General features: G+C 41.2%; 1 protein-coding gene across 2 annotated transcripts; it reads right to left on the bottom strand.

Moving 5' to 3' along the window:
- Positions 1-359: 359 nt before the first annotated feature.
- On the bottom strand, positions 360-27,438 carry stau1 (staufen double-stranded RNA binding protein 1). 2 transcript variants are annotated; one of them, XM_034166380.1, is made up of 15 exons: positions 27,259-27,438; positions 16,793-17,087; positions 16,051-16,172; positions 15,124-15,268; positions 14,841-14,994; positions 14,547-14,718; positions 13,135-13,230; positions 12,414-12,626; positions 10,376-10,519; positions 10,148-10,294; positions 9,982-10,057; positions 5,350-5,669; positions 5,117-5,239; positions 4,817-4,896; positions 360-1,122 (listed from the first exon to the last, which is right to left on the bottom strand). In XM_034166380.1, the coding sequence occupies exons 2-15, from the start codon at positions 16,983-16,985 to the stop codon at positions 1,035-1,037; spliced, it is 2,073 nt and encodes a 690-aa protein (XP_034022271.1). In that variant the 5' UTR covers positions 16,986-17,087; positions 27,259-27,438; the 3' UTR covers positions 360-1,034. The 2 variants fall into 2 exon arrangements, with proteins under 2 accessions (XP_034022271.1, XP_034022269.1); XM_034166378.1 differs by having other exon boundaries at positions 16,051-16,175.
- Between the last annotated feature and the right edge of the window lie 184 nt (positions 27,439-27,622).

Consider the following 27,622-nt stretch of genomic DNA (forward strand, 5'->3'; position numbering starts at 1 on the left):
TTTTCATCATTAAGTTTTAATGCAAAAATACTCCTATACGTTAGACCTATATTCTTATTGTGGGCATGATCCAAATATGTACTTGATCGGTATCAGCAGATCAAAATTTCAGTGATCGGCCTAAAAAAAAAAACCTAATTGGTGCACCTCTACATTTGTTACAAACCAAATCAAAAGCATATGCAAGCATGAGGCTTATACTGTGTGATGGCCAGTCCAACTCAAAATTAGTGTGTGTAAAAAAAAAAAAAAAAAAAAAAACATATATTCTGGCTTCTCCAAAATTAAGAATAATCTAGGTATAGCTTGAAAATTAGCAATATACACATTAGTAGACTTTAAAAAAAGAAGAGACAAAGTCTTCATTCTGTGCATGACAGCACACATTTTACTAGCATACAATGGGGAGCAAAGACGCTGACGTAAGGGAGGGAAAGGGAACAGTGAACCTTCCTTGGCACACACAGTAGGGACAACATCACATTATGTCATACGCTACATTTAGTAACAAAACCTTCCCAGCCCTACATGGTAATGTAGATAAACACTTCACTTGTGGTTGTTGATGTAAAGCACTCTAGGAAAATCAGAGGTTCGCCCACTGCACCACAGACAAAAATGAGGTCCAAAATGTAGTTTGAGTCGTCACCAAGTATTTAAAAAAAAAAAAAAAAAAAGTAAAATGCATAAAAGCAACAGTTACGTCTCACTCAGAAATTCTAGGCAGGAAACAAAAGGGTTCATATCTGTAGCTTAATTTTCTTTCAGCGTGTAAAGTCATACTGACTAGGATGCTGCTATTTCTTCTACAAAGCAACAAAGGCATAAATAATGTATACAATTAAACAACATCAAGGAGAAGGAACTTTTTTCTGATCAATCTTGTTTAACTGTGAACATTTTTGAACAATGAATATGAACAGTGATGTTTAGAGCCTACAGTGGCCAAAGCTTTCTGTAGCCTTCTAAAACAGACTAAGAACACAGTGTCTGAGTTTTCTCTAGTGCTTTTGCAGACAACCAAACCTGATCATCTACACAGTGCCATCCAGGGTCTGTGGCAATGTGCTTGAGTTAGCCGGTTTAAGGTGCACATCACCGTCGATACCCTGCTTGCTGCACCTGGAAAAAAATAAAGACTCACTCAATGCAATATATTGCTGGTCAGTGTTCATTTAATCTAAATTCAAATCACACATTACAATTTGTTCTTCCACGCTCTGCAAGCTGGCCATTCTTACATTTCAAAAAAATTTATATATTTTAATGATGCCAATCGATTATGTTTTAACAGCAATTACTTGCATGACTGTCCATAGTAAACTCACAATTCATCATTATTAGTCACAAATCAATCACATTTTTTCATCTTTAATCCAAGCTCCTTCAATTTATTTTCATTTATATAGCACCAAATCACAACAAAATTGCCTCAAGGTGCTTCACACAAGTAAGATCTAACCTTACCAACCCCCCAAGAGCAAGCACACAGGGGAGAGTGGTAAGGGGAAAAACTCCCTCTGATGATTTCAGGAAGAAACCTCAAGCAGACCAGGCTCAAAGGAATGACCCACTGAATGGGCAATGCTACCAACACAATTTACAAAACAATTCCCAAAATGAATATACAGGAAATTTTGATGGTGCACAGGACAGGAGGGTTGCAGAAACAGACACCACACCCATCCTTGGATGGAGCTACACCTCAAACAGAGAGAGAGGGGAAAAAAAAAAGCCAACAGGAAAGACAACAAATACAGTATAATTTGTCAGCATTAAGCAACAAGAAAAACAGAAGAAATACTAAGGTGATTGCCGGCCACAAGGCCTAAGCTTCACTAAAAGACCCCGACTTTAGATAAAGTTGAGGCCGCAGCACGCTCTGTTTCCTAATTAAATGAATTTAAAAGAGTAAAAAGCATAGTAACATACTATGCCAGTATGCTAGCCAAATGAAAGGGAAATAAGTGCGTCTTAAGTCTGGACTTGAATGTGTCTACAAAATCTGACTTTTATTGATGCAGAAAGATCATTCTACAGAACAGAGCCACAATAAGAGAAAGCTCTGTGACCCGCAGACTTTTTATTCACCCTAGGGACACAAAATAGTCCTGTACCCTGCGAATGCAAAGCCCGGGCCGGTACGTAGGGTTTAATTAGGTCAGTTAAGTAGGGAGGTGCCAGTCCGTGAACAATTTTATAGGCTAGTCACAGAACCTTAAAATCTGATCTCACAGGGACAGGAAGCCAGTTATGAGATGTCAAAATGGGTGTAATGTGGTTAAGCTTTCTGCTTTGTGTCAAAAGTCTGGCAGCAGCATTTTGACCCAATTGGAGAGCCCTAATGCTGGACTGCGTTAAACCAGAAAACAGAACATTACAGTAGTCCAAAGAGACAAACACATGAATCAGGGTCTCAGCATCAGACAGACAGGATGGGACGAATCTTTGCTATGTTTAGCAGGTGGAAGAAAGCAGTCCTTGTAATATGTCTAATGTAGGGGACAAAGGACAACATAGGATCAAAAGTTACCCCAAGGTTCCTCACTTTGTCAGTGTGATGTATTTCATACGAGCCTAGGCTAAGCGTTAGTTGGTCAAATTGATGCCGATGTCTCACTGGACCAAGAACCATCATTTCAGTCTCATTTCAGAGTTTAAAAGTAGGAAGTTGCTAGACATCCAGCTTCTCACTGATATAAAGCAATCTTCTAAGGATTTTATGTGGATGAGATTACCAGCAATTACTGGCTGGTATAACTAAGTATCATCAGCATAGCAGTGAAAGGTAATCTCAAAATGCCGCAATATGTGTCCATGGGCTGCTATATAAAGGGAGAAAAGCAGGGGGACTAAGACAGACCCCTGTGGAACCCCAAATTTCATGTCATTAAGGTTAGAGGTAGTGTTATTGTATAAAACAGTGAGAACGACTGGTCAAACATGATGTCAACCATCCAAGGGCACTCCCAGTAATCCCGAAATTATTCTCCAGTCTATCAAATAGAATATGATCCACAAACATTAAGATCCTTCTTAACATTTGTAATTATTGTTTTTTTCAAATTAGATTTTTTTTCCTCAACAAATCCACTTAGTCTAGAATTGTATTAGTAAAACAAGGACACTCTGTAATACAGACTGAATGTTTTAATTAAAAATATATTAATTCTAATTATTATTATGTTATTTTTGTTTGTAATAAATGTCTTTAAAACATGGACCGTCACTCTAATCAGGCAGGGGCAGAGCCCTTTCGACACCTCTGTGTTTCTGTGCAAACGGGACTTACAACAGAAGACTGCAAACAAAAACGGCTTTTTTTGTTCATGGAAAATGCTATCTGACTGTCCAGGAGGAATGTAATATCACGAGAAAGTGAAGTATGTTTTTAAACTTTCTCTTAAATTTTCCTGGAGCTCTGAGTCTGTGACCGCCCTTGTGTTTAGTGCCCTGTCACAACTTGAGGATTTAGCCAGCGTATGACAATGTATGAAAACGCATTGAATAAGTTATGGAGATGTCACACGATGAGGATTAAGCCACCATATTCCGATAGCCCTGTTTCCACCGAGCGGTCCGGATCGGTATGATATAGGCAGTAACGGTTACGTCTGGTTTGCGTTTCCACTGCAGGCAGGACCCTTTTGTTTGGTAGGCGGAGCATGTAAATATTGACAGTCACATCATTGAGCATGCGTACGCTGTCGCAAGTTTAACATTTTATATTTTTTTGTCTTGGTGGATCATGAGATTTATTTTCATCACGTGCAGAATGCTGAAGAATTGACTGACGTCTGTGATAAATGCTGACATGAATGAATGAGGGGCTGTGACTTCAACTTTTAAAATAAGTTAATTTTCTTGTGGCAAAAAGCGCTGCCGTCCTCTGGTTCAGACTGAGAAACACACGGAGCAGACAAACAGAGGGACTTCTTTAAAAACACTACGTCTCTTCAGTCACGACAAGGAACTAAAGCATTTTCAGATGTCATTTTCAAAAATCAGGATGCTCTATGTGGATGTTTTCATCAGGCTTTGATGATGAATCCGACTGAAACGAACAGGTAAAATTAAGACTTTATATTTACTCCGTGTGTGAATGGTTTTAATATTTGTAACTGTTCGTAAGTGTAACATCTGAACTGGTGTCAGTTGTTCAGCCAATCAATGGACAGTATAAATGGACCCATTTCAACTTATGAGTAACTAAAAAGAAACGCGTGTGAACAACTGAATAACTTACCTATAATTTATGGTCCATGTATACGGGACGTATTAGCCATACATTGGCATGCATTGAAAATATTGTGCACACCCAAAATTTAGTCAACATACTATATTACAATGTATATCATGCTCCTTACTTATAGAAAACTTGCCTATAAATTATTAGACATACATCTGGCAGCGTTTTTTTTAATATGGTGGGCATACGCTGGCTAAATAGTCAAGGTGTGACAGGGGTATGAAAGCGTGAGATGTGCACTATTACCATTAGCTTGACTGGTGGTGATCCCCTTTTAGAATAAAGTTATTTACTGAGGTTAGAGTGCAGCTGCCATTACTCTGACAGTATGGCTATATTCTGAAGCACATCCAGCTAAATGAGTTATCAGCAGTTGCTAGCTTACCTGTCAGTCTCCCTCCTAAGCTTATGGAAGGAGAAATTCTCGCCCCAAACGCTCAAAAATATGCACTTCTAATACTGCAAGCAAATTTAATACACAATGAACAGAAACCATTCTAATATCCCTCTTATCCACTCAGTGGTGGGGGATTATAAAAGGCTTTTTGCAAATACACTTACCACTTCCCAGAGACTGGTCCATTTCCTGTTCTTTCATTTGACTGCTGGTCCAACTCTGCCAGTAACTTCAGTATATTCAGGGCTGCCTGTGCAAGTAAACAGTATAGGTAACAAGCTAAATATGTGACAAACCACACACACAAGAAACTAAATTAACAGCAGGTCCTCAACAGTGTTGCATGTCACTCTGTCTTTTGGTTTCAGTTTGGTTTTCTGTCTGTAACTAAAAACTCAGTTTTGGTGGTGAAAAGTAAAAAGCTGTGTTGCATCAAGTAAAGCAGCCATGCCTTCTTTCTCTGGACTCACCATATCATGACAGGAATCTACATCTTTTCCAATCCCATGACTGATGAGAGGTGGCTGAGAGGAGCAGTTAATCAATGATACAAACTCATTCTTATTGTTCTTTGGAAAATCTTTGTATTCCACCTGCAAGAAAGTCACATTCTCAGTGTTCATTGGCCATGTTTCTATCAAACTAGAATGCATGTTACATATCAACAAAGTAACACATTAAAGGTACACAACTTTTTGCTTACCTGCAGGCTCTGCACAGAAGCAAGATAGCCAAGCTGCTCTGAAGGTCTGGTAAGAGGTCCATGGGGCAGTTGGTTCAGGTTATTTTTGTTTTTTAGGATAGTCTCAGCGGTTAGGGAAGTCCCTGCATAAAGCAGCTCATTGGCGATCATGGCAGTGATTGTGGTCTTGCCTGGATTGGGGGTAACTCGACTGTAGTCCTTGGCATGAGATCCCTGGCAAATCCCAACTGCTTGAGCCACCTCAGGCACCATGGGTAGGATACCTGCAGGCAGCTGTTGGTGGCTGAGGTAAGGCAGGCGGAAGTCTTCCTCCTTGGAACCTTTCAGAAATTAAGCACACATATTGCATTAAGATTACTTTCCAAATGCATTTTATGATGAAAAAAGGTAAAATAATGCATTTTAACGCAAGGCCAAAATATGGCCATTGGGTATCGTGAAGACTTTGCATCCGTCTGTGCTCAGCATAAGTCCAGTCCTATTACTACCAGGGTCTTCAAATTCACAGGGTGCATTCTTTGGACACAGACCTTGGACAAGTTCAAAGATGGCTAATCTTGACCTATTGTAAGGGATAAAAAGGTCACATTCTTTCTACACACATTGATTACATGCTCATATGACCAAGGGTATTTTAGCATTATATTTGTGTTATATTTAAATAATACAAAAATACAAGTACACTTGGGAAATACAGACATCTGCAAAACTACACCATGCTGGAATTCTTTCTACAGGCTATTATTATAAAACACATTCAATTTTAATTTATTTCATTTATATAGTGCCAAATCACAACAGAGATGCCTCGGGGCGCTTCACACAAGGTCTATTAACCTTACCAACCCCAAGAGCAAGCACACAGGCAACAGTGGTAAGGAAAAACTCCCTCTGATGATTTGAGGAAGAAACCTCAAGCAGACCAGAAACAAAGGGGTGACCCTGTTTGGGCCATGCTACCAACAATTGACAATACATCACACAACATCTGTTGTGATTTCTTATAATGAAACAGTCAAATAAGGTCATGAACATCTATATCTGAAACTATATTTAACAGCAATGCAGTGATATCTGCATGAAATTTCACTTTGATTGTTATGGGATACATATAATTGACTGAGTTCATGAAAATTCGTATATTCATTTTGAAGAATTTGATCTATGCATTGAAAGATCTTGTTAATTAAAGAAAATGAAGCAGAATCAATATATGGTTCCCAATCAGGAGGAACCTTAAAAGGATTCTGCCTCTAAATAAGATTAATTATTTAACAGGTTTCATAGAATTTGGATAAAAATGTTTTGGGTAACCTATCATGTCAAATAAATAAATAAATAATTAGCTCTACATAACTACGTATATCTAGATCATGGGTTAATCAAATTTTCATCTGACTGAAATTTTTTCCTGGCAAAAATCAATGCCAGCAATTCCCTAACATGCAGCGTAGTGGGGGCACACACACTTTTTTCCTCAATAAATACAGTATACAAATCTATTCTAAATAGCCCCCAAGGAGAGAGAGAAAAAGCATAAAAAGAATGCAAAACCTGAACATAAAGGTACATAAAAGGGTGGTGGGGGCGGGGGTGTAGTCTTGATTATGCTCCCCCAGAACATTTTTAAAAGAGCAAGTCAAATTTTGTATATTCTGGTGAATTTTAATGGGTATGAAGCCTCTGAAACAAAAGTCCCTTCAAACTGTGAAGTAAAACAGCATTGATTCTGCAGGTCTGGGGTGCCCTGTAAAAGAGCAAGTCAAATTTTGCATGCGCATTGAGAAACTCAAAAAAGCTTATTCGCATTTAATCGGTAAAGTGCTCTCACTCGTAAAACAAACGCAGCGTACCTCCAGTTAAACTTCGTCAAAGCCATTTAAAGATATCAATCGTGATTCACCTTTTTGTGGATTAAAGTCACTAACCAGGACTCTTGGTGTGATCAAGAAGTGAAGCTCGCCCACCGTGTCCCACCAGAGTTTTTATTCATTCCTTATTAACATGGCTTTTCCGAGGGGCTGCCAACTCTCAGATCCATACTGGATCATTAATATTTGCCACTTCACCAGTTCAACTTAAGTTTAAAATAATGACCTACGTTATGTGAGACGTGACTCGTTCCTTTAAATGCTGCCGGTGTTACGTGTCACGACGGCTTACCAACAAGCTGAGGTTACGGCCCCGCGTGTAAAATCAAATCAAATTTATTTATATAGCGCCAAATCACAACAAACAGTTGCCCCAAGGCGCTTTATATTGTAAGGCAAAAGCCATACAATAATTACAGAAAAACCCCAACGGTCAAAACGACCCCCTGTGAGCAAGCACTTGGCGACAGTGGGAAGGAAAAACTCCCTTTTAACAGGAAGAAACTTCCAGCAGAACCAGGCTCAGGGAGGGGCAGTCTTCTGCTGGGACTGGTTGGGGCTGAGGGAGAGAACCAGGAAAAAGACATGCTGCGGAGGAGAGCAGAGATCAATCACTAATGATTAAATGCAGAGTGGTGCATACAGAGCAAAAAGAGAAAGAAACGCTCAGTGCATCATGGGACCCCCCAGCAGTCTAAGTCTATAGCAGCATAACTAAGGGATGGTTCAGGGTCACCTGATCCAGCCCTAACTATAAGCTTTAGCAAAAAGGAAAGTTTTAAGCCTAATCTTAAAAGTAGAGAGGGTGTCTGTCTCCCTGATCTGAATTGGGAGCTGGTTCCACAGGAGAGGAGCCTGAAAGCTGAAAGCTCTGCCTCCCATTCTACTCTTACAAACGCTAGGAACTACAAGTAAGCCTGCAGTCTGAGAGCGAAGCACTCTATTGGGGTGATATGGTACTATGAGGTCCCTAAGATAAGATGGGACCTGATTATTCAAAACCTTATAAGTAAGAAGAAGAATTTTAAATTCTATTCTAGAATTAACAGGAAGCCAATGAAGAGAGGCCAATATGGGTGAGATATGCTCTCTCCTAGTCCCCGTTAGTACTCTAGCTGCAGCATTTTGAATTAACTGAAGGCTTTTCAGGGAACTTTTAGGACAACCTGATAATAATGAATTACAACAATCCAGCCTAGAGGAAATAAATGCATGAATTAGTTTTTCAGCATCACTCTGAGACAAGACCTTTCTAATTTTAGAGATATTGCGTAAATGCAAAAAAGCACTCCTACATATTTGTTTAATATGCGCTTTGAATGACATATCCTGATCAAAAATGACTCCAAGATTTCTCACAGTATTACTAGAGGTCAGGGTAATGCCATCCAGAGTAAGGATCTGGTTAGACACCATGTTTCTAAGATTTGTGGGGCCAAGTACAATAACTTCAGTTTTATCTGAGTTTAAAAGCAGGAAATTAGAGGTCATCCATGTCTATGTCTGTAAGACAATCCTGCAGTTTAGCTAATTGGTGTGTGTCCTCTTGGTTCATGGATAGATAAAGCTGGGTATCATCTGCGTAACAATGAAAATTTAAGCAATGCCGTCTAATAATACTGCCTAAGCAGTATAAAGCGAAGCATGTATAAAGTGAATAAAATTGGTCCTAGCAGAGAACCTTGTGGAACTCCATAATTAACCTTAGTCTGTGAAGAAGATTCCCCATTTACATGAACAACTTGTAATCTATTAGATAAATATGATTCAAACCACCGCAGTGCCTTTAATACCTATGGCATGCTCTAATCTCTGTAATAAAATTTTATGGTCAACAGTATCAAAAGCAGCACTGAGGTCTAACAGAACAAGCACAGAGATGAGTCCACTGTCTGAGGCCATAAGAAGATCATTTGTAACCTTCACTAATGCTGTTTCTGTACTATGATGAATTCTAAAACCTGACTGAAACTCTTCAAAAAAGGAAAAGAAAAAAAATATATATATATATCCTACATGTGTGGTTTTTGTGAAACTTCACTGATTAAGCGCTTTTTTTTTCCAAGTGACTCGTTCTCTGCTGCTGCCACCGCCTGTTACCAGCTGGGTGTCGGTCCTTCGGGCCGCAGGTCCGACTGATAAAAACCTCGCTCCCCACTGGACTCGCTCCTGCTGCTCTTTTGGCTGGGTTCCGAATGTCCATGGCAATTATCAAACAATGACATCACGTCGACTTGGCGTAATAGTTTTATTCAGATTCAGCGTTGCCAAAACAACAGTAAAAAGGGTCACCTGCTCTACTTGGGGAAGGTCTGCCAATGTTCCCATGAAGACAGGGAGGAGAAGGACCATGGCAAGCAGTAAGAGCGGAGAGGAGTGAAAATTCATACGGCCCCTTCCTCCGCGGTGCAGCGCCAGCCAGCCAGCAGCTGACATTGCTGCTACTTTGATTAGTGCAGAATGGGATGTTGCTTTGACAGTGAGAGTATTATATTTCGTCCCCAAAACACACGACAACGTGCGCGCGTATGTGTGGTTAAATTTTCCGAATGACAGAAATCCGTCGTGGTGACGGAGAACTTTAACCCATGAACTAGATCCCAAGTGAGAAATCCAACAAATTTCATGGAGATAATTGTGTTAAAGGGGGGAGGACAATGACTGCTCATCACATAATGCCTTTGATGGAAGTGTTAAATGCTTCAGTATGTCCAGTAAAACGTTTTGGAATCTAGTGGAAATCAAGTGCTTTGTCACTCACCCACTGCTGCATCCTCTGCAGATCCAGGTTCAAAGAAGGTCACCTTGCGTCCATCACCAGGTTTTTTCACTGGTGTCTAAATATTACAAAAACACCACAGATAATGCGCAAGTTCAGGACAGATAAATGTGTTTAAATGTTTACAACACATGGCAGTAAAAAATGCCTTTTCATCAGATTTGAGTGCCGGTTTAGGGGGTTGAGGCTGAGGCACTTTATATCCCAAGATCTCCAGCATTTTCTCTGCTGCATTCCTCTTGGCCACCTTCTTACTGGGTCCCATTCCCTCTGCAGACTGGCCACACACAGTCACCTTTTCCACAAAACAGTAGAATTGATTAGAAGAAAAACACACACTGAAAGCATGTTATCGAGACTGTACTGCTGTCGTCACCTGCATAACAAATTCCCTGCGTCGCGGTACACCTCTTTCTGTCACAATGCTGTATTCTGGTTCTTTCTCCTTCTTTGCCTGCTGGATCTGAGCCAGGCGGCTGATGGGATTCATACCCTGGCCATATTCTGGGCTGGTCTGCAGCTGGTGGAGCGACAGGTTAAATATTACATACTGCAACCATTATACATTTCCCTGACGACTTCAGACTAACATTTTACAGTGGTTGCACTGGGATGCCTAAGTTTTTCAATTAGGCTCACCAGCATGTAATTAAGGGGCACTCAGAAAGTTTGAAAACTGAACAGGATGAGTGTCTACAAATCATCTTTTACACCCTTATTCCACAGGGCGCCATTCTACCGTGATTGCCCATGATCCAAAAAAACGGGATGAAAATGACCTAATCCAGTGTCACCAACTGAATGGCCCCCCTACAAATCAGTGTACACTACAGGGACAATGTACTTTCATTAAGTGCTTTCTCCAGGACCCAGATGGGTAGCATGACTACCACCAAACCCAGGTCTATGTGTCTGTATCCCAGTTATCCCACTGACCTACCTAACTGACATAAAACCACTGTTAAATTTCACTCCTTCAAGTTGAGTCCTGTCTACTACTGAAAAAGCTATGGTGGGGTGGGGGGCCGCTCTGTTGTCCACCCTGTGCACAGTGTGTTTCTTGCTGACATTATGGCTTAGTATTCCAATTTGAACGCCAATGCTCGGACAACAAAAGCATTACTTCCAGCCACATTCTTTTAAATTAAATGACATAATGGTGGTTGTATTAGTCTGAAGCTACAGAAACTGGACAAATATTTTCAATTGAATCAGGTCATCTCCACAGAAGACAATGCATCAGGATTAGGCATTTTACTGGAGACAAGTGAGATAGATGGTGGATCACAGGTGTAATAGCCAACAAAAACAAGCAGTTCAATTCATTTTGAATTACTGGTGTGTTCAAAGGTTGTGACATCAGTAAAGAAGGGGTACAGGGTGCAGTTTCATCTGATCCTTCTATCTGTATTCATGATGTTGGTGAATTTAAACAACAAAAAATCATGGTCAGAGCCAATCAGGCAGATTAGAGGTCAAGTATTCACAGATTGCAGGTAAAGAAGGAAAAGTTAACACTACAAAAATACACATACAGATAGATGGACCTGTCTAACAGGAGGAGCACTGGTGCAACCAAGGAAAGCATTTACTTTTAGTAGGGTGTGACCAATATGTCACACCCTGGAGTGTCATCTATTGTGCTAATTTCAACTAAGGTAAGATGAACTTTATTCATCCCAGTGGGGAAAATCACATGTTGCAGCAGCAAGAGTTGTACAGGAGGAGAGAAAATATTTACATTAAAGAAAGGTGACTACAGTACATTGCGATGTTTGCTGGTGGGTGCATAAATACTGACGTGAATGGATTACATGAAAAATAGAATATAGCGAGTATAAGTATGCACACACAAGTATTGCACACTTGTGTATGTAATCAAGCACCAAAGGTGACTGTATATGTAGTTGATGGTGCTAGAAACATTTTACAGTCTACTGCAGTTGGAATAAATGACCTGCTGAGGCATTCTGTTTTACACTGAGGGTGCACCAATTTATTACTGAAGGCGCTGCATAAGGCTCCCACGGTCTCATGTAAGGGGTGAGAAAGGTTGTCCATAATTGAGGTCAGCTTAGCTAACATCCTCCTCTCACCCACCACCTCTATGAAGTCCAAAGTACATTCCAGGAGAGAGCCAGCCTGTCTGATTAATCCACTGAGTCTCTTCCTTTCCCTCTCAGAACTTTCACAGCCCCAGCAGACCACAGCATAATGTATAACTGATGCCACCAGAGTCAAAGGTTTTCAGCAATGCCCTGCACACAGCAAAGGACCTTAGGCTCCTCAGCAGGTGAAGACGACTTTGGCTCTTCATGTACGGGGCATCTGTGTTATGTGTTCAGTCCACTATGTTGTCCAGTAACTAGTAACACAGTAACCAGTCATAGTCACACAATAACTAGTCATAGTACCTTGATGATAGATTTAGTTTTCTTTTTGATGCGTGGCACAGGCTTTTCCACACTGGGTATGTGGGGTAACTTCTTCAACTCTCCCAGTACCGCTGTTGCTGCCAGCTTCTTGGCAATCTTTTTACTCTTTCCCTCGCCCTCTCCAGTGAACTCTCCAACAGTAACTCGCACAACAAAACTCTTCATGTGGGGTGGCCCCTCTTCCTTTAAAACCTATGTTAAAAAAATTTTTTTAATAATAATATATATATATATATTTTTTTTTTTTTAAACTCCTACACCAATCATGTTGTCAAACTGGTCTTGAGATACTGGACTGAAGGCCTTTACACACTACAGGCAGATAAAATGTTCAATTTTGTCTTAGGATCAAACCAGCATGTTCCAAGTTCAAATTCAAGTGTACAAATTGGACTAATCAAGGGGTAGTAACAGCTGTTCAAACCGTCTGTCACAAAGAGGGTTAAAATGATTACCTGTATCAAACAGGTTGTCTGGGAAGCCCCCACAAATGCTGAATGATCCGTTCATTTGTTTTGTAGTGAGCTTTTTCAGTGTTATACTATGCAAGTACTCACCAAATTCATGTTACATTTCTTAAATATTTATTGTGTTGAATTCAGCAAAGGAAAAAAAAAAAAGTTATGTTCTTGTCATTTATACCCATTGTGTGTATAGGTCTTATTCCTTTAAACTTAAAAGAAAGTAAATCCTCCCAAACCTCAAAGTTCACAGGTAAGTTTCGTTTAAGCGCGATTTCAAAAACTTGACTGATTTCTGATTTGTTGAGGTTCTCTTCCTCAGGCTCTCCATTCATCTGTAAAGAGAACAATGCATAAAGAAAAGATGAATATCAGCACAGGTCATTAAGTGCAGCATTAGGCCTCATGTCCGACATAGCTTTTTTCCTTCCTCTTTCTACCGGGCACTAGCGTCTTTTCTCCAGTTACTCTTAAGCCTCGGTCACACGGCACTAACGAAGGACACCGAAGCCAAAACAAGAAATCTGGACTTAAGTTGACTTTTTGAGACATCATTTAACCGTTGTCCACCTTCGTTTCTATAGCAGGCGCTTTGTCAGAATTTTCAAACTGTTGAAAAATGTGACCCAATCCTGACAACAACCTCAATTTGTCCGTATTCCGTTTTGCTTTCAGTCTTGATGGTTCCTCATCGTTTGCGTAGTTCCCGTAACATCAGTGTTCTGTTTGATTGTCACCCAACCTCCCAAGTCCGATGTCTTGCACGAACACTGACGGTATCTGAACAGATCAATAAATAAAGATCCAACGAGCTGAACGTGACTCGCCCATGTGTGGGGCAAAAAGCAATGTTTTCATACAGAAACAATAGCGACAAGAATGTCTGATCAACTACTTTAACTATTTACACACGTTGCAGCTGGAGACAACAACATGTGCGCGCACGTGTTGTTGCAGTGAAGACAGGCCTGTTGTCAAGACAACTAGCTCTCACAGCTACAGAGCGCCAAGGTCGCTGTTTGCGTCGTTTTTTTCTCTTTTGTTAGTTTCGGTCTTTTATGTGCTCTGCACTCGCAGGCTTTTTGGTAATGGGAGAAGTGCCAGCTCATTCATCCATTTTTTCCTCAACAATTTGTGGCTTTGTGACCTTTTCCTTCATTCAGCTAGCAACGTGTGACCCGGGCTTAAACAAGAACAGATCATCTGCAGCTGTATCAAAAAACAAACAAACAAAAAAAGATAACCAGTGTCATTTTTTTTAAAAAGCAGGCCAGCTTTTGTTTTTAATGTGGTGCTCAGAGCACTTTTAATTTGTAAATGTCTAAATTTCTCAGAAAGACACACCCACATCATTGCAGGGCCTGTTCAGGCAAATTGGAGGAGAGGATTATTTTTGCTGATTTGCTATTCAAAATCTATCACATCAGCAGGAAAACATAACCCACATGCACAAAAGTCACCTATGACAGCAGATTGGACAGAAGCTTGGTTCTTGCTGAGGATGAGTACTTCTTAAAATCACTATACATTATAACATCGCTGTAAGATTTTTATCCCACATGCAGGTCTCCTCCCCTTACTGAAAATGCTGAAACCACTGGGATAATGGACACAGGGCCTTATTCTATGCTGGACATATACTTTGTCTTACCACTGGCAACTGCTGTAAAATTGGCTCTTTCTGAAGCACTTTCAGGGCCTTGGAAGCTGCATCGTGTTTGGCCAACTGTCGGGTGCGTCCCTTCCCAATAAACTGCTGGCCTCCGATGGAAAGCTCCATGTGGTAAAACATTGGTCCCACTGGAGGAAATGGGTAGTAATAACTGGAAACAAGGTTAATGATGCTAAATGTAAGAATTTGTCCATCTTACATTAATTACACTAAAGTACTTCTAAATTTCATCTCAATATTCTTTCAAAAGATTTCCAACTAAGGGAAACTCACTGATGCATAGAGCGTTGGAAAACCCCTGGAGCCCGGACATTGTAGTTGAAGTTTGGAGGTCTCATCCCCAGGTATTGGTCAATGGGTTTATAAATAGGCTTTTTACCAAGTTTCACACACAATGCATTCAACTCCATAGTATGCGTCATGCAATCTAAATACATACAAACAACACCCACAAATAAATAGTTAAGAAGGTACAGACAAGCATAAAATATTTTCTCCAAATGAGCATATGATGGCTGTGATGGAACCAGTGGGACTGGCCCACCTGCATTCTTGCCTGTGTTACGGGGTGTCCTCAGAGTGGGTTTGGGAAGTGTCGTCTCAGCAAGAGCAGATGCAGCAGCGGAATGCTGAGCTTTCTTGATGCTGGTCCCCTCTGCCTCCCAGTGCTGATCTCCCAGTGTGAGCCTCACTGAGAAAATCTGACAGAAAATGATACACGTATGTATGCAAGATGTTTTTTTGGGAATAACAGGAACCACAACTGGTTCACTCATAACTGGAAAGAGATCATTTCAGAAGAAGATATAAGCCTGGATTGTGAATTATGTATATTAACTAGAAGCTTTAAAATAACTGACAATTGATGAGGCAGAAATGAAGACCAATATGGTACTGAGGAAGTCAAATGTAATCCTAAAAAAAAAACAAACAAAAAAAAAACTGAATTGAGACCAGTAATATAAACCTGGACTTTAGTTATTATTGTAATAACTTAAAAATCACAATTCTTGTGTGGGGAAAAATGCCATTGGATATTTTCCCCCAACCTGTATAACTGAGCAAAACGAATTACAAAAAGTTTGATACAATCAGACAGTTATAAAAAATGTCCAACAACATGTCAAATTGCACAATTCCACTTCATTTTTTACAAATCAGTACAGCAGTCTCATTAAATGTAAGCTGGTTCTAACGACCTGGTTGGAAAATCCTGTTTCAATACAGCTGTCTTAGGCATATCTCTGTTGAAAATGGTTTAGTCATTAACCACGATGAAAAGCTGCAGTTGATTACACAAACAATAATGTAGCTTTAGTGTAATAACTAAAAGTGGCTCCTATTCCATCTCAAGGCTTCCTTGAGGTTAGCTTTCTGCAGGCCTAGTCACCTTCAGTTCCACAGCCTAATACAAAGATATCTAACTGTGCCCATAAAGACTCCTGTTATTTTTCAAAGGTGATGTTGGCATTTGTTAAAGTACCTTGGAGTGAGCTGGTCCTTGCTCAGAAAGCAGCTTATACTCAGGTTGGATCTTGTTGAAACGGGCTAACTCATTCACCAAACACATGGGGGTCTTCTCTTTAGGGTTTGCCATGTTAGATACTACTACAAAAAAAAATTAAAGCAAATACTGCATTATCAGCTTGGAAAGCACAGATTGCATTGCATTTTCAATGATTATCACCACAACAACAAAAGAGGTCCTCCAGAGACAGTTAATATCAAGTGTTGGTTTAAAATACAGGATGGGCCAATAAAATGTTACCACTTTTTTTTTATTTTGTACAATTTCCAAGATAAGGATTTCTTTTTCATTTTTAGGAATATCAATTCCTGAAAATGAAAAAGAAATTTGGAGAATCCCTCGAGATGTGTGACAATGTCATCACAAACTTCAATGTGCATGTTCCAGCTGTAATCCAAAGAAGAGGAGCATGGATCGAACATGTCATCAATTATTGAACTGTGCAGAAAACAAGAGACAAAGTGGGAAAACTTTGGTATCAAATGTTAATTTGATGCTTCTGTTGCAAGTCTGTAAATAAAATTTTCAAATAAGTTCTCATTTCAAAAACTTGTGTACGATCAAAAAGTGGTAACATTTTATTGGCCCACCCTGTATATGACTGACAGATTTTATACACACACACACATATATATATATATATATATATATATATATATATAAAAACTTTTCTCAAGAAAAAAGAAAATGAACAAACCTGTGGTGGTGCTGTAGGGAGTGACTGAGCCCGCGGGGAGAGCAGAGTTCCTGATGGGCTGACTGGCGCTCTCTGAGGGGAGGGTGCCTGAGGCACAAGGGATGCTACAGCCAGGCTGCGGCTGTCCCAGCTGAAGAGGGGCAGAAGCAGCAGGCATGGAGCTACCTGGACACTGAAATTGGAGCTGGGACATTCTTACTGGTCTTCAATCAGTAGTAGGCTGAAGTCAAGAAGTTTTCAGAAGCTGCGATGAAAGGAAGTGTTCACCAAGACGGCTGAATGGTAAAAGCTCTGCCTAGAAAGTTAGAACACAGATGTATAAGTGTCCATTTCTACACAGCAAAAAATATGGTTGATTCTTTTGTCAATGATTTTTTATCTGTCCCCATTACGAAAATAACAAGATCATGTCCTAGTCGCTGTTTCACAGTTGTGACTCTCACACCATCTCATGGTCCGTGACTCACGCGAGAGGACAGTTTCAGCAGAGTTCCAGTTAAGGGCACAATGTAAACAAACCTCCTGAAGTATGGACAACAAGACAACATCGGGGCATGGCAGAAGTCCATCACAGGGGCTACACCTCCTCTAGATAACCCTCTCAACTTGGGAGAACGTGTCATCATAATCGCCCATGAACTCACTGGATCAACGGCATCCACATCCTCGCTAGCCATCGTTTACATGCGCTGTGAGCCACCGGAACTCGGCTCGTGCCACGGTGCATTCTAGGAAGCACAGAGGGGCCACCAGAGGGATTATAGGAAACAAAGAACTGAATAGACTTTTTATGACATGGACTTTCTTTTTTGGTTGTTTGCCACTTCATTTCATCTCCCTTTATCATACTGTTAGTATTGCCTAAGCAGTGGGTCACCCCTCTGAGTCTGGTCTGCATGAAGTTTCTTCCTCAAAAAATACCTGGGGGAGTTTTTTCCTTACCACTGTTACCCATACGTATGCTCAGAGGGTTTGGTAAGGTTTGACCTTACCACTATGAGGCACCTTGGGGTGACACGTGATTTGGTGCGATATAAATTAAACAGAATCCTGCATCAACTGCATGTCATAATTACATTGACTTGACTATTACACTTTTTTATTAAATATCTAACTTCTGTAATCTCAACTTGTTAAATGTGAATACTTCATTTAGTAGAGAAGCTTGAATCTTCGACTGGACTGGGTTGCTTGACGTGAGGACGTTTCACTTCAAATCGCAGAAGCTTCCTCAGCTAAAATTCTTGCTCTGGAAGTCTGACTTCTGTCTGACTCTTGTAGAGAAGAATAAAACAGAAGCCAACAAAAGCTGGAGTTTTAAACCTAACCAGACCCCTCCTACTGAAAGGCAGACTGCTATAGGCTAGTGACTAAACAATAGCTCTAATTAGCAACTATTGTGCTGTAGTTAGCACACCTAATGGCAGGACAGCTGTCCCTCTAATGATGGGATGGATGCCTTTCTGATGGCTCCCTTGATGACGTGAATGACTCATTACCATGAACAAAAGACTGAAACTCCTTTGACCTGAGTACCCCATTGTAAACAGGGGATAAAGTGTGTCTCAGACCCCCTCCCCGGTTAAGGCTGGGTTTCAGACATTTCACAAAGAATGCCTCCTTGACCCCTCTCTCAAACCATTTCTTCTCTCTGGCTAATATTTTAACTTCCTTGTCCTCAAACGTGTGGTTAGTGTCTTTAAGGTGGAGGTGAACCGCAGACTGAAGTCCACTGGCGCCCTCTCTGCGGTGCTGGTATAGCCTTTTGTGTAGAGGTTGCTTCGTTTCACCTATGTAGTGTTCGTTACAGTTTTCCTGACATCTGATAGAATACACTACATTGCTCTGTTTGTAACTACGGATCATGTCCTTAGGGTGAACTAATTTCTGTCTCAAGGTGTTAACCGGTTTAAAGTAAACTGGGATTTTGTGCTGTCTGAAGATCCTCTGTAGTTTTTCCCCTACTCTTGCTAAATAAGGGAGAGACACTCTTCTTGTTTCCATCTCCTGTCTATCTGGTCTCTTTGTTCTCTGGGACTTCTGCACTTTGTCCAGGGACCATCATGGGTACCCACATACTGTGAGGGCTTTCCGGACACGTTGTTGTTCTTTAGCCCTTCCTTCTGCAGTTGTGGGCACCTGTAGGGCTCTGTGTTGAAGCGTCCTGATCACCCCGAGCTTGTGTTCAAGGGGGTGGTTTGAGCCGAAGAGCAGATATTGGTCAGTGTGAGTTGGTTTTCTGTAAACCCCTGTCTGGAGCTGCCTATTCTCTTCAATCGTAACATCACAGTCCAGGAAGGCTAAATGGTTGTTTCTGGCATCCTCACGTGTGAACTTGATATTGGCGTCCACCGAGTTGATGTGTTCTGTAAAGTCCTCAACTTGCTGTTGCTTGATTTTGACCCGTGTGTGTAGTAATTCCCCCTAAACAGGAAATACGTGGTGTTGAGACAGATCTCCAAGAGTTGGCAGATGTGGTCTGGTGTGAGTTTGGTCCTTTCAAGTAGAGACATCCTCCAGCAGTCTCTGCCTCACAGCTGAGACGGCCTCAGCAGTGGGGATGCAGGTGAACAACGATGTCACATCAAATGACACCATAGTTTCATCTGCCTCCAGCTGTAGGTCCTTGATCTTGTTCACAAAATCTTGCGTGTTCTCCACATGGTGGTCTGAGTTACTCACTAGAGGAGCCAAAATCCACTTGAGGTACTTGGCCAAATTGTACGTGATGGAATCTGTGCTACATACAATAGGCCTGAGTGGCACATCCTGTTTGTGGATTTTGGGCAGTCCATAGATGCACGGAGTGGCGTCCCCAGGGTACAGTCTGTAGTATGTCTGCCTGTCGATGAGTCCCTCTTTCTCCAGGTTTTGGAGGTAGCTAATGATTTTCTTCTTATAGCTGCTCGTGGGGTCTCTCTTCAGACGTTCGTATGTGTTAGAGTCACTGAGCAAGTTGTTGATCTTGGCCTCGTAGTCCGATGTGTTCAGGACCACCATGCAGCTGCCTTTATCCGCTGGCAGGATAAGGATGCTTTGGTCCTTTTGCAGTGCTGACAAAGCTTTCCGTTCTTCTCCTGTGATGTTGGACTGAGGAGGCTTAGCACTGTTCAGCACTGCTGTGACTCTTAGTCGGAGGTCCCCAGCTTGTGACTGACAAACTGTTATGTTTAATGGCTGACTCTACTGCAGTGATGTAATCTACTGTCGGAATATGTTTAGGGGTCACTGAGAAATTTAGTCCTTTAGCGAGCACATCCTTTTCTGTCTGTGTAAGAACCCTGTTGGAGAGATTCTTTACCCAATTTTCCCTGTTGTCACTAATTTGTCTGGGTGTATCTTTAAAAATACTCCCACTGAAAGTACACCTTTTCTGCACTAAAAGGTTGTGAAACTTCCCGATTTGCCGCTCCTTACTTTTTAAATGCTCAGCCATTTGAATTTTAACTATGAACTTTGTGATCTTATTATGGGCCTCTTCCCCCACTAAGGTTTCTAACATTTTGTGCAGACTATCCAGATTATTTTGGAGGTCTAATATTTTAAAATGAAGCCTTCTAATTCTAAGACCCAAAATACTCCTAAGGTAACTGTGCTGGATCTTTTCTGCTGTGTGACCTGCTTCTAGTGCCTTTTGCCTCATGCATTCGGGAATAACACTGTTTTGTTTGCATCTCAGGTTAAATCTTAAGTGGTTTCTAAAGTTAGCTATCTTTTTAGCAGTCTTTTCCAGCTTACGTACCAGGGCCTCATGCCCACAGTTACTTATTTCGTTACTTTTAACGTGGGTAACCACTTTATCAGCAGCTTACTTCCAGAAGGGCCTACGGCACATATCTCTCATTCTTCCCCAACACATCTGTTCAAGGTGCCAGTTGGGAGCTTGGTTGCAATCGAGAAGCGAACGCTGGCATCCCAGTCCAACGTGCAAACCATTATGTCACCACCTACCTGTTGACCATGGTTTTAAGGATCAGAGGTTTTAAACTACACTCAACAGAAATATAAACGCAATACTTTTGGTTTTGCTCCCATTTTGTATGAGATGAACTCAAAGATCTAAAACTTTTCACATACACAATATCACCATTTCCCTCAAAGATTGTTCACAAACCAGTCTAAATCTGTGATAGTGAGCACTTCTCCTTTGCTGAGATAATCCATCCCACCTCACAGGTGGGCCATATCAAGATGCTGATTAGACACCATGATTAGTGCACAGGTGTGCCTTAGACTGCCCACAATAAAAGGCCACTCTGAAAGGTGCAGTTTTATCACAGCACAATGCCACAGATGTCGCAAGATTTGAGGGAGCGTGCAATTAGCATGCTGACAGCAGGAATGTCAACCAGAGCTGTTGCTCGTGTATTGAATGTTCATTTCTCTACCATAAGCTGTCTCCAAAGGTGTTTCAGAGAATTTGGCAGTACATCCAACCAGCCTCACAACCGCAGACCACGTATAACCATACGTGTAATTACACCAGCCCAGGACCTCCACATCCAGCATGTTCACCTCCAAGAGCGTCTGAGACCAGCCACTCGGACAGCTGCTGAAACAATCAGTTTGCATAACCAAAGAATTTCTGCACAAACTGTCAGAAACCGTCTCAGGGAAGTTCATCTGCATGCTCGTCGTCCTCATTGGGGTCTCGACCCGACTCCAGTTCATCGTCGTAACCGACTTGAGTGGGCAAATGCTCACATTCGCTGGCGTTTGGCACATTGGAGAGGTGTTCTTCATGGATCAATCAATCAATCAATCAATCAATTTTTTTTATATAGCGCCAAATCACAACAAACAGTTGCCCCAAGGCGCTTTATATTGAAAGGCAAGGCCATACAATAATTATGTAAAACCCCAACGGTCAAAACGACCCCCTGTGAGCAAGCACTTGGCTACAGTGGGAAGGAAAAACTCCCTTTTAACAGGAAGAAACCTCCAGCAGAACCAGGCTCAGGGAGGGGCAGTCTTCTGCTGGGACTGGTTGGGGCTGAGGGAGAGAACCAGGAAAAAGACATGCTGTGGAGGGGAGCAGAGATCGATCACTAATGATTAAATGCAGAGTGGTGCATACAGAGCAAAAAGAGAAAGACACAGTGCATCATGGGAACCCCCAGCAGTCTACGTCTATAGCAGCATAACTAAGGGATGGTTCAGGGTCACCTGATCCAGCCCTAACTATAAGCTTTAGCAAAAGGAAAGTTTTAAGCCTAATCTTAAAAGTAGAGAGGGTGTCTGTCTCCCTGATCTGAATTGGGAGCTGGTTCCACAGGAGAGGAGCCTGAAAGCTGAAGGCTCTGCCTCCCATTCTACTCTTACAAACCCTAGGAACTACAAGTAAGCCTGCAGTCTGAGAGCGAAGCGCTCTATTGGGTGATATGGTACTACGAGGTCCCTAAGATAAGATGGGACCTGATTATTCAAAACCTTATAAGTAAGAAGAAGAATTTTAAATTCTATTCTAGAATTAACAGGAAGCCAATGAAGAGAGGCCAATATGGGTGAGATATGCTCTCTCCTTCTAGTCCCCGTCAGTACTCTAGCTGCAGCATTTTGAATTAACTTAAGGCTTTTTAGGGAACTTTTAGGACAACCTGATAATAATGAATTACAATAGTCCAGCCTAGAGGAAATAAATGCATGAATTAGTTTTTCAGCATCACTCTGAGACAAGACCTTTCTGATTTTAGAGATGTTGCGTAAATGCAAAAAAGCAGTCCTACATATTTGTTTAATATGCGCTTTGAATGACATATCCTGATCAAAAATGACTCCAAGATTTCTCACAGTATTACTAGAGGTCAGGGTAATGCCATCCAGAGTAAGGATCTGGTTAGACACCATGTTTCTAAGATTTGTGGGGCCAAGTACAATAACTTCAGTTTTATCTGAGTTTAAAAGCAGGAAATTAGAGGTCATCCATGTCTTTATGTCTGTAAGACAATCCTGCAGTTTAGCTAATTGGTGTGTGTCCTCTGGCTTCATGGATAGATAAAGCTGGGTATCATCTGCGTAACAATGAAAATTTAAGCAATACCGTCTAATAATACTGCCTAAGGGAAGCATGTATAAAGTGAATAAAATTGGTCCTAGCACAGAACCTTGTGGAACTCCATTATTAACTTTAGTCTGTGAAGAAGATTCCCCATTTACATGAACAAATTGTAATCTATTAGACAAATATGATTCAAACCACCGCAGCGCAGTGCCTTTAATACCTATGGCATGCTCTAATCTCTGTAATAAATTTTATGGTCAACAGTATCAAAAGCAGCACTGAGGTCTAACAGAACAAGCACAGAGATGAGTCCACTGTCCGAGGCCATAAGAAGATCATTTGTAACCTTCACTAATGCTGTTTCTGTACTATGATGAATTCTAAAACCTGACTGAAACTCTTCAAATAGACCATTCCTCTGCAGATGATCAGTTAGCTGTTTTACAACTACCCTTTCAAGAATTTTTGAGAGAAAAGGAAGGTTGGAGATTGGCCTATAATTAGCTAAGATAGCTGGGTCAAGTGATGGCTTTTTAAGTAATGGTTTAATTACTGCCACCTTAAAAGCCTGTGGTACATAGCCAACTAACAAAGATAGATTGATCATATTTAAGACCGAAGCATTAAATAATGGTAGGGCTTCCTTGAGCAGCCTGGTAGGAATGGGGTCTAATAGACATGTTGATGGTTTGGATGAAGTAACTAATGAAAATAACTCAGACAGAACAATCGGAGAGAAAGAGTCTAACCAAATACCGGCATCACTGAAAGCAGCCAAAGATAACGATACGTCTTTGGGATGGTTATGAGTAATTTTTTCTCTAATAGTTAAAATTTTGTTAGCAAAGAAAGTCATGAAGTCATTACTAGTTAAAGTTAATGGAATACTCAGCTCAATAGAGCTCTGACTCTTTGTCAGCCTGGCTACAGTGCTGAAAAGAAACCTGGGGTTGTTCTTATTTTCTTCAATTAGTGATGAGTAGAAAGATGTCCTAGCTTACGGAGGGCTTTTTTATAGAGCAACAGACTCTTTTTCCAGGCTAAGTGAAGATCTTCTAAATTAGTGAGACGCCATTTCCTCTCCAACTTACGGGTTATCTGCTTTAAGCTACGAGTTTGTGAGTTATACCACGGAGTCAGACACTTCTGATTTAAAGCTTTTTCAGAGGAGCTACAGCATCCAAAGTTGTCTTCAATGAGGATGTAAAACTATTGACGAGATACTCTATCTCCCTTATAGAGTTTAGGTAGCTACTCTGCACTGTGTTGGTATATGGCATTAGAGAACATAAAGAAGGAATCATATCCTTAAACCTAGTTACAGCGCTTTCTGAAAGACTTCTAGTGTAATGAAACTTATTCCCCACTGCTGGGTAGTCCATCAGAGTAAATGTAAATGTTATTAAGAAATGATCAGACAGAAGGGAGTTTTCAGGGAATCCCAGTTCACACTGTTCAGGGCAAATGGCAGACAGCGTGTGTGGCATTGTGTGGGTGAGCGGTTTTCTGATGTCAATGTTGTAGATCAAGTGGCCCATGGTGGCGGTGGGGTTATGGTATGGGCAGGCGTCTGTTATGGACGAAGAACACAGGTGCATTTTATTGATGGCATTTTGAATGGACAGAGATACCGTGACGAGATCCTGAGGCCCAATGTTGTGCCATACATCCAAGAACATCACCTCATGTTGCAGCAGGATAATGCACGGCCCCATGTTGCAAGGATCTGTACACAATTCTTGGAAGCTGAAAATGTCCCAGTTCTTGCATGGCCGGCATACTCACCGGACATGTCACCCATTGAGCATGTTTAGGATGCTCTGGACCGGCGTATGCGACAGCGTGTACCAGTTCCTGCCAATATCCAGCAACTTTGCACAGCCATTGAAGAGGAGTGGACCAACATTCCACAGGCCACAATTGACAACCTGATCAACTCTATGCGAAGGAGATGTGTTGCACTGCATGAGGCAAATGGTGGTCACACCAGATACTGACTGGTATCCCCCCCCCATAAAACAAAACTGCACCTTTCAGAGTGGCCTTTTATTGTGGACAGTCTAAGGCAGTGATTCGCAACCGGGGTGCCGCGGCACCCTAGGGTGCCGTGATCAATTGTCAGGGGTGCCGTGGGCAATTATCAAATATTATCGGGTGTATGTGCTGTAATAGTGTGGCAGATGGTGTAATGCTCTTTTATTCCAGTAGATGGCAGCAAGGCGCGCAGTAGCGCTGAGCCGTGTGCCGACAAGGAGGCGTGATCGCCATTTTAATTCGGGCAAGTTAGTGATTTGTGTGCGTAGAAGTTCACTTAGTCTCGTCAAGAAACAGGTGGAATTTGCTGGAAAGCTGCGCATGTTGGCAAAGTCACAAATGGAAGAACAAGGGAGACAATATTTCCTTCCATAAGTAAGTGGTTTTGGTTATTGTTGTCACTTTGTCCGTGATATTTGGATGATAAACAGCTGTATGTCTCCTGCCGTACCTGTGTCACCCGATGACACGGATCATTAATTTCACTTATGTCTAGTTGATATTTTCCACTGCTAGACCAATGCCTAGTTAAAATTCTTGTCGTTAGTGACTAAAACTTGTTCGACAAGACTGGGGAGTTTTTTTTTTTTTGCACCTTAAAATAATGAGATTAATGACCCGCGCTGTGCTGCCACACACACAGAGATGTGTACACACACCGCTGACTTCATGAATGAAACTCGGTCAATAAAGGATAATTGTGTAAAAATATAATATATATAAATGTATTGTGATGGTTTTAGGAGCCGCGCTGCGTTGAACAGCAGCAGCTCAGCCGAGCAGCGCAGCTTAACAGCGCAGATCCGTGTAACTTTCAACACTAATATTTGTGAATGTGTGGGTGTCAGAGTAAGTTTAATACTTTCCTGACATAATTTAATGTAATTTAATTTTACTGGCTCGATATCCAGGACAAAATGGCATTTTAACACGTATTTTGCGAGCATTTTTCTGAGTGTGTTCAGTCGCGAATCTCCATTGAAAATGCATTAACATCCGAGTACTTCATCAATATTTTGCCCGGTTAGGAGACGTCATGTCGCTGTCCATGAAGGGACGTTTTCGTTTAATGTGCAGCATTGGGACTGCGCTCTCTAGTTCTTATATACAGCTCCATGACTATAGTATACTATGTTACGTCATATCTGTACCGCACGTGTTGCTAATGTGCTAACGCACCGTGTAGAGACAGTAGAGTTAGTGGTGCGTGACACGTGACACATGACAGTGGTGTGCCGCAGGATTTTGTAAATATAAAAAGGGTGCCGCGGCTCAAAAAAGGTTGAAAATCACTGGTCTAAGGCACACCTATGCACTAATCATGGTGTCTAATCAGCATCTTGATATGGCACACCTGTGAGGTGGGATGGATTATCTCAGCAAAGGAGAAGTGCTCACTATCACAGATTTAGACTGGTTTGTGAACAATATTTGAGGGAAATGGTGATATTGTGTATGTGGAAAAAGTTTTAGATCTTTGAGTTCATCTCATACAAAATGGGAGCAAAACCAAAAGTGTTGCGTTTATATTTTTGTTGAGTGTATTTCCAGAAAGGGCCAAGAGGGTGCAGGTTTTCTTTGCACCCACCCACTCCAGCAGGTGATTTCACTGATTAACATCATTTTGAGCAAATGGAATCAGTTAATCAGTGAAACACTTGAAGGAGTGGGTGGTTGCAAAGAAAACCTGCTCCCTCTTGGCCCTTTCTGGAATCCGTTTGAGACCTCTGGGATAGCTGTATGTACCCCATTCAATAACCACAGACCTGTGCAACCGCCTCAGAAGACTGTCTGATTTTCTCAAATGAAAAACTCACCTGCATTCAATGAATCAAATTAACCATATCTGGGTGACAAGTATCAATGGACCCTTGATCTCGCAGTGTCAACTAGCCCTGCTGCTAAGTCAGACCCGACTTATTGGCCACGTCAGGTGTGACCAGCCAATCACTAGGAAACACTAGCCTTGATTTATCAGCTGTGGTTGCAGAAGGTACACGCAGAAAACATGAACAGCAGGCGCGGTGCAGGTGATCTCCAGAAGCAATGTGTGCTGTAATGTAAAAATTACAGGCGTTCACTGCCTTTGTGCAGAATCTAATTAGCCATGTCAGCAGAATATGAGCAGATTGTTACTAAAACTGGGCCGTTATCAGAGGACAAGAGCTAACTAGCTGAGAAACTACACACAGCAGACAGAAAACGATCTGTAAATACGAAAAAATAATTTAAATACCACTGCAGCAAATGTATACAAATGACGTACTTTCAAAACTAAATGCTGCATTTCCTGTCATTTCTATATTCAACGATTATAAGTGAATAACAATGCCATTGGGTCTAATTCCAACCGGTTAAAATGCTAAAGCCAGCTGGCTAGCTTTAGCATTTTAACCGGGCACCGTTAAGACGCCCCCCAAAAAAACCTCACCTCGTTGTTCCCTTTGTTGACTTCTTAGTTACACCTTAAGAATCGTCGATTAAGTATCCTTTGTTTTTGATAATCAACCACTTTCAATGCCAACCTGTGTTATTTTTTCTATCAAAAATGCGGGCAGTGAAAAGATGAACATCAGGTACACAAGGCAAACACTAAAGAGAATGGCCTTTCAGGCTCTTCTGGAAGTGACATCACGAGAGCCGAAACACTCAAAAAAAGCTCACTATAGGGTTACATTATTTATCATTTTATTTATTTTATTCATTTTTAGGCGCATTGTGGAATGTGATACCATAAAAGAAACATAATACTTTTTAGGAAATGTGTTTTTTACATTACAGCAATTTTAGATGGC

This window comes from Thalassophryne amazonica, chromosome 3 (genome assembly GCF_902500255.1).
Source record: "Thalassophryne amazonica chromosome 3, fThaAma1.1, whole genome shotgun sequence".
In the NCBI taxonomy this organism is placed as follows: Eukaryota; Metazoa; Chordata; class Actinopteri; order Batrachoidiformes; family Batrachoididae; genus Thalassophryne; species Thalassophryne amazonica.

Bases quoted from the DNA above. Each gene is read 5' to 3' on its own strand.
- stau1 (XM_034166378.1), bottom strand. From the start codon at position 16,985: ATGTCCCAGCTCCAATTTCAGTGTCCAGGTAGCTCCATGCCTGCTGCT. The intron at 14,719-14,840 runs GTGAGTTTCCCT...CCTTGTTTCCAG, and splicing joins TTCCAACGCTCTATGCATCA to TTATTACTACCCATTTCCTC. The intron at 10,520-12,413 runs GTACTATGACTA...TCGCTCCACCAG, and splicing joins AAACTAAATCTATCATCAAG to CTGCAGACCAGCCCAGAATA.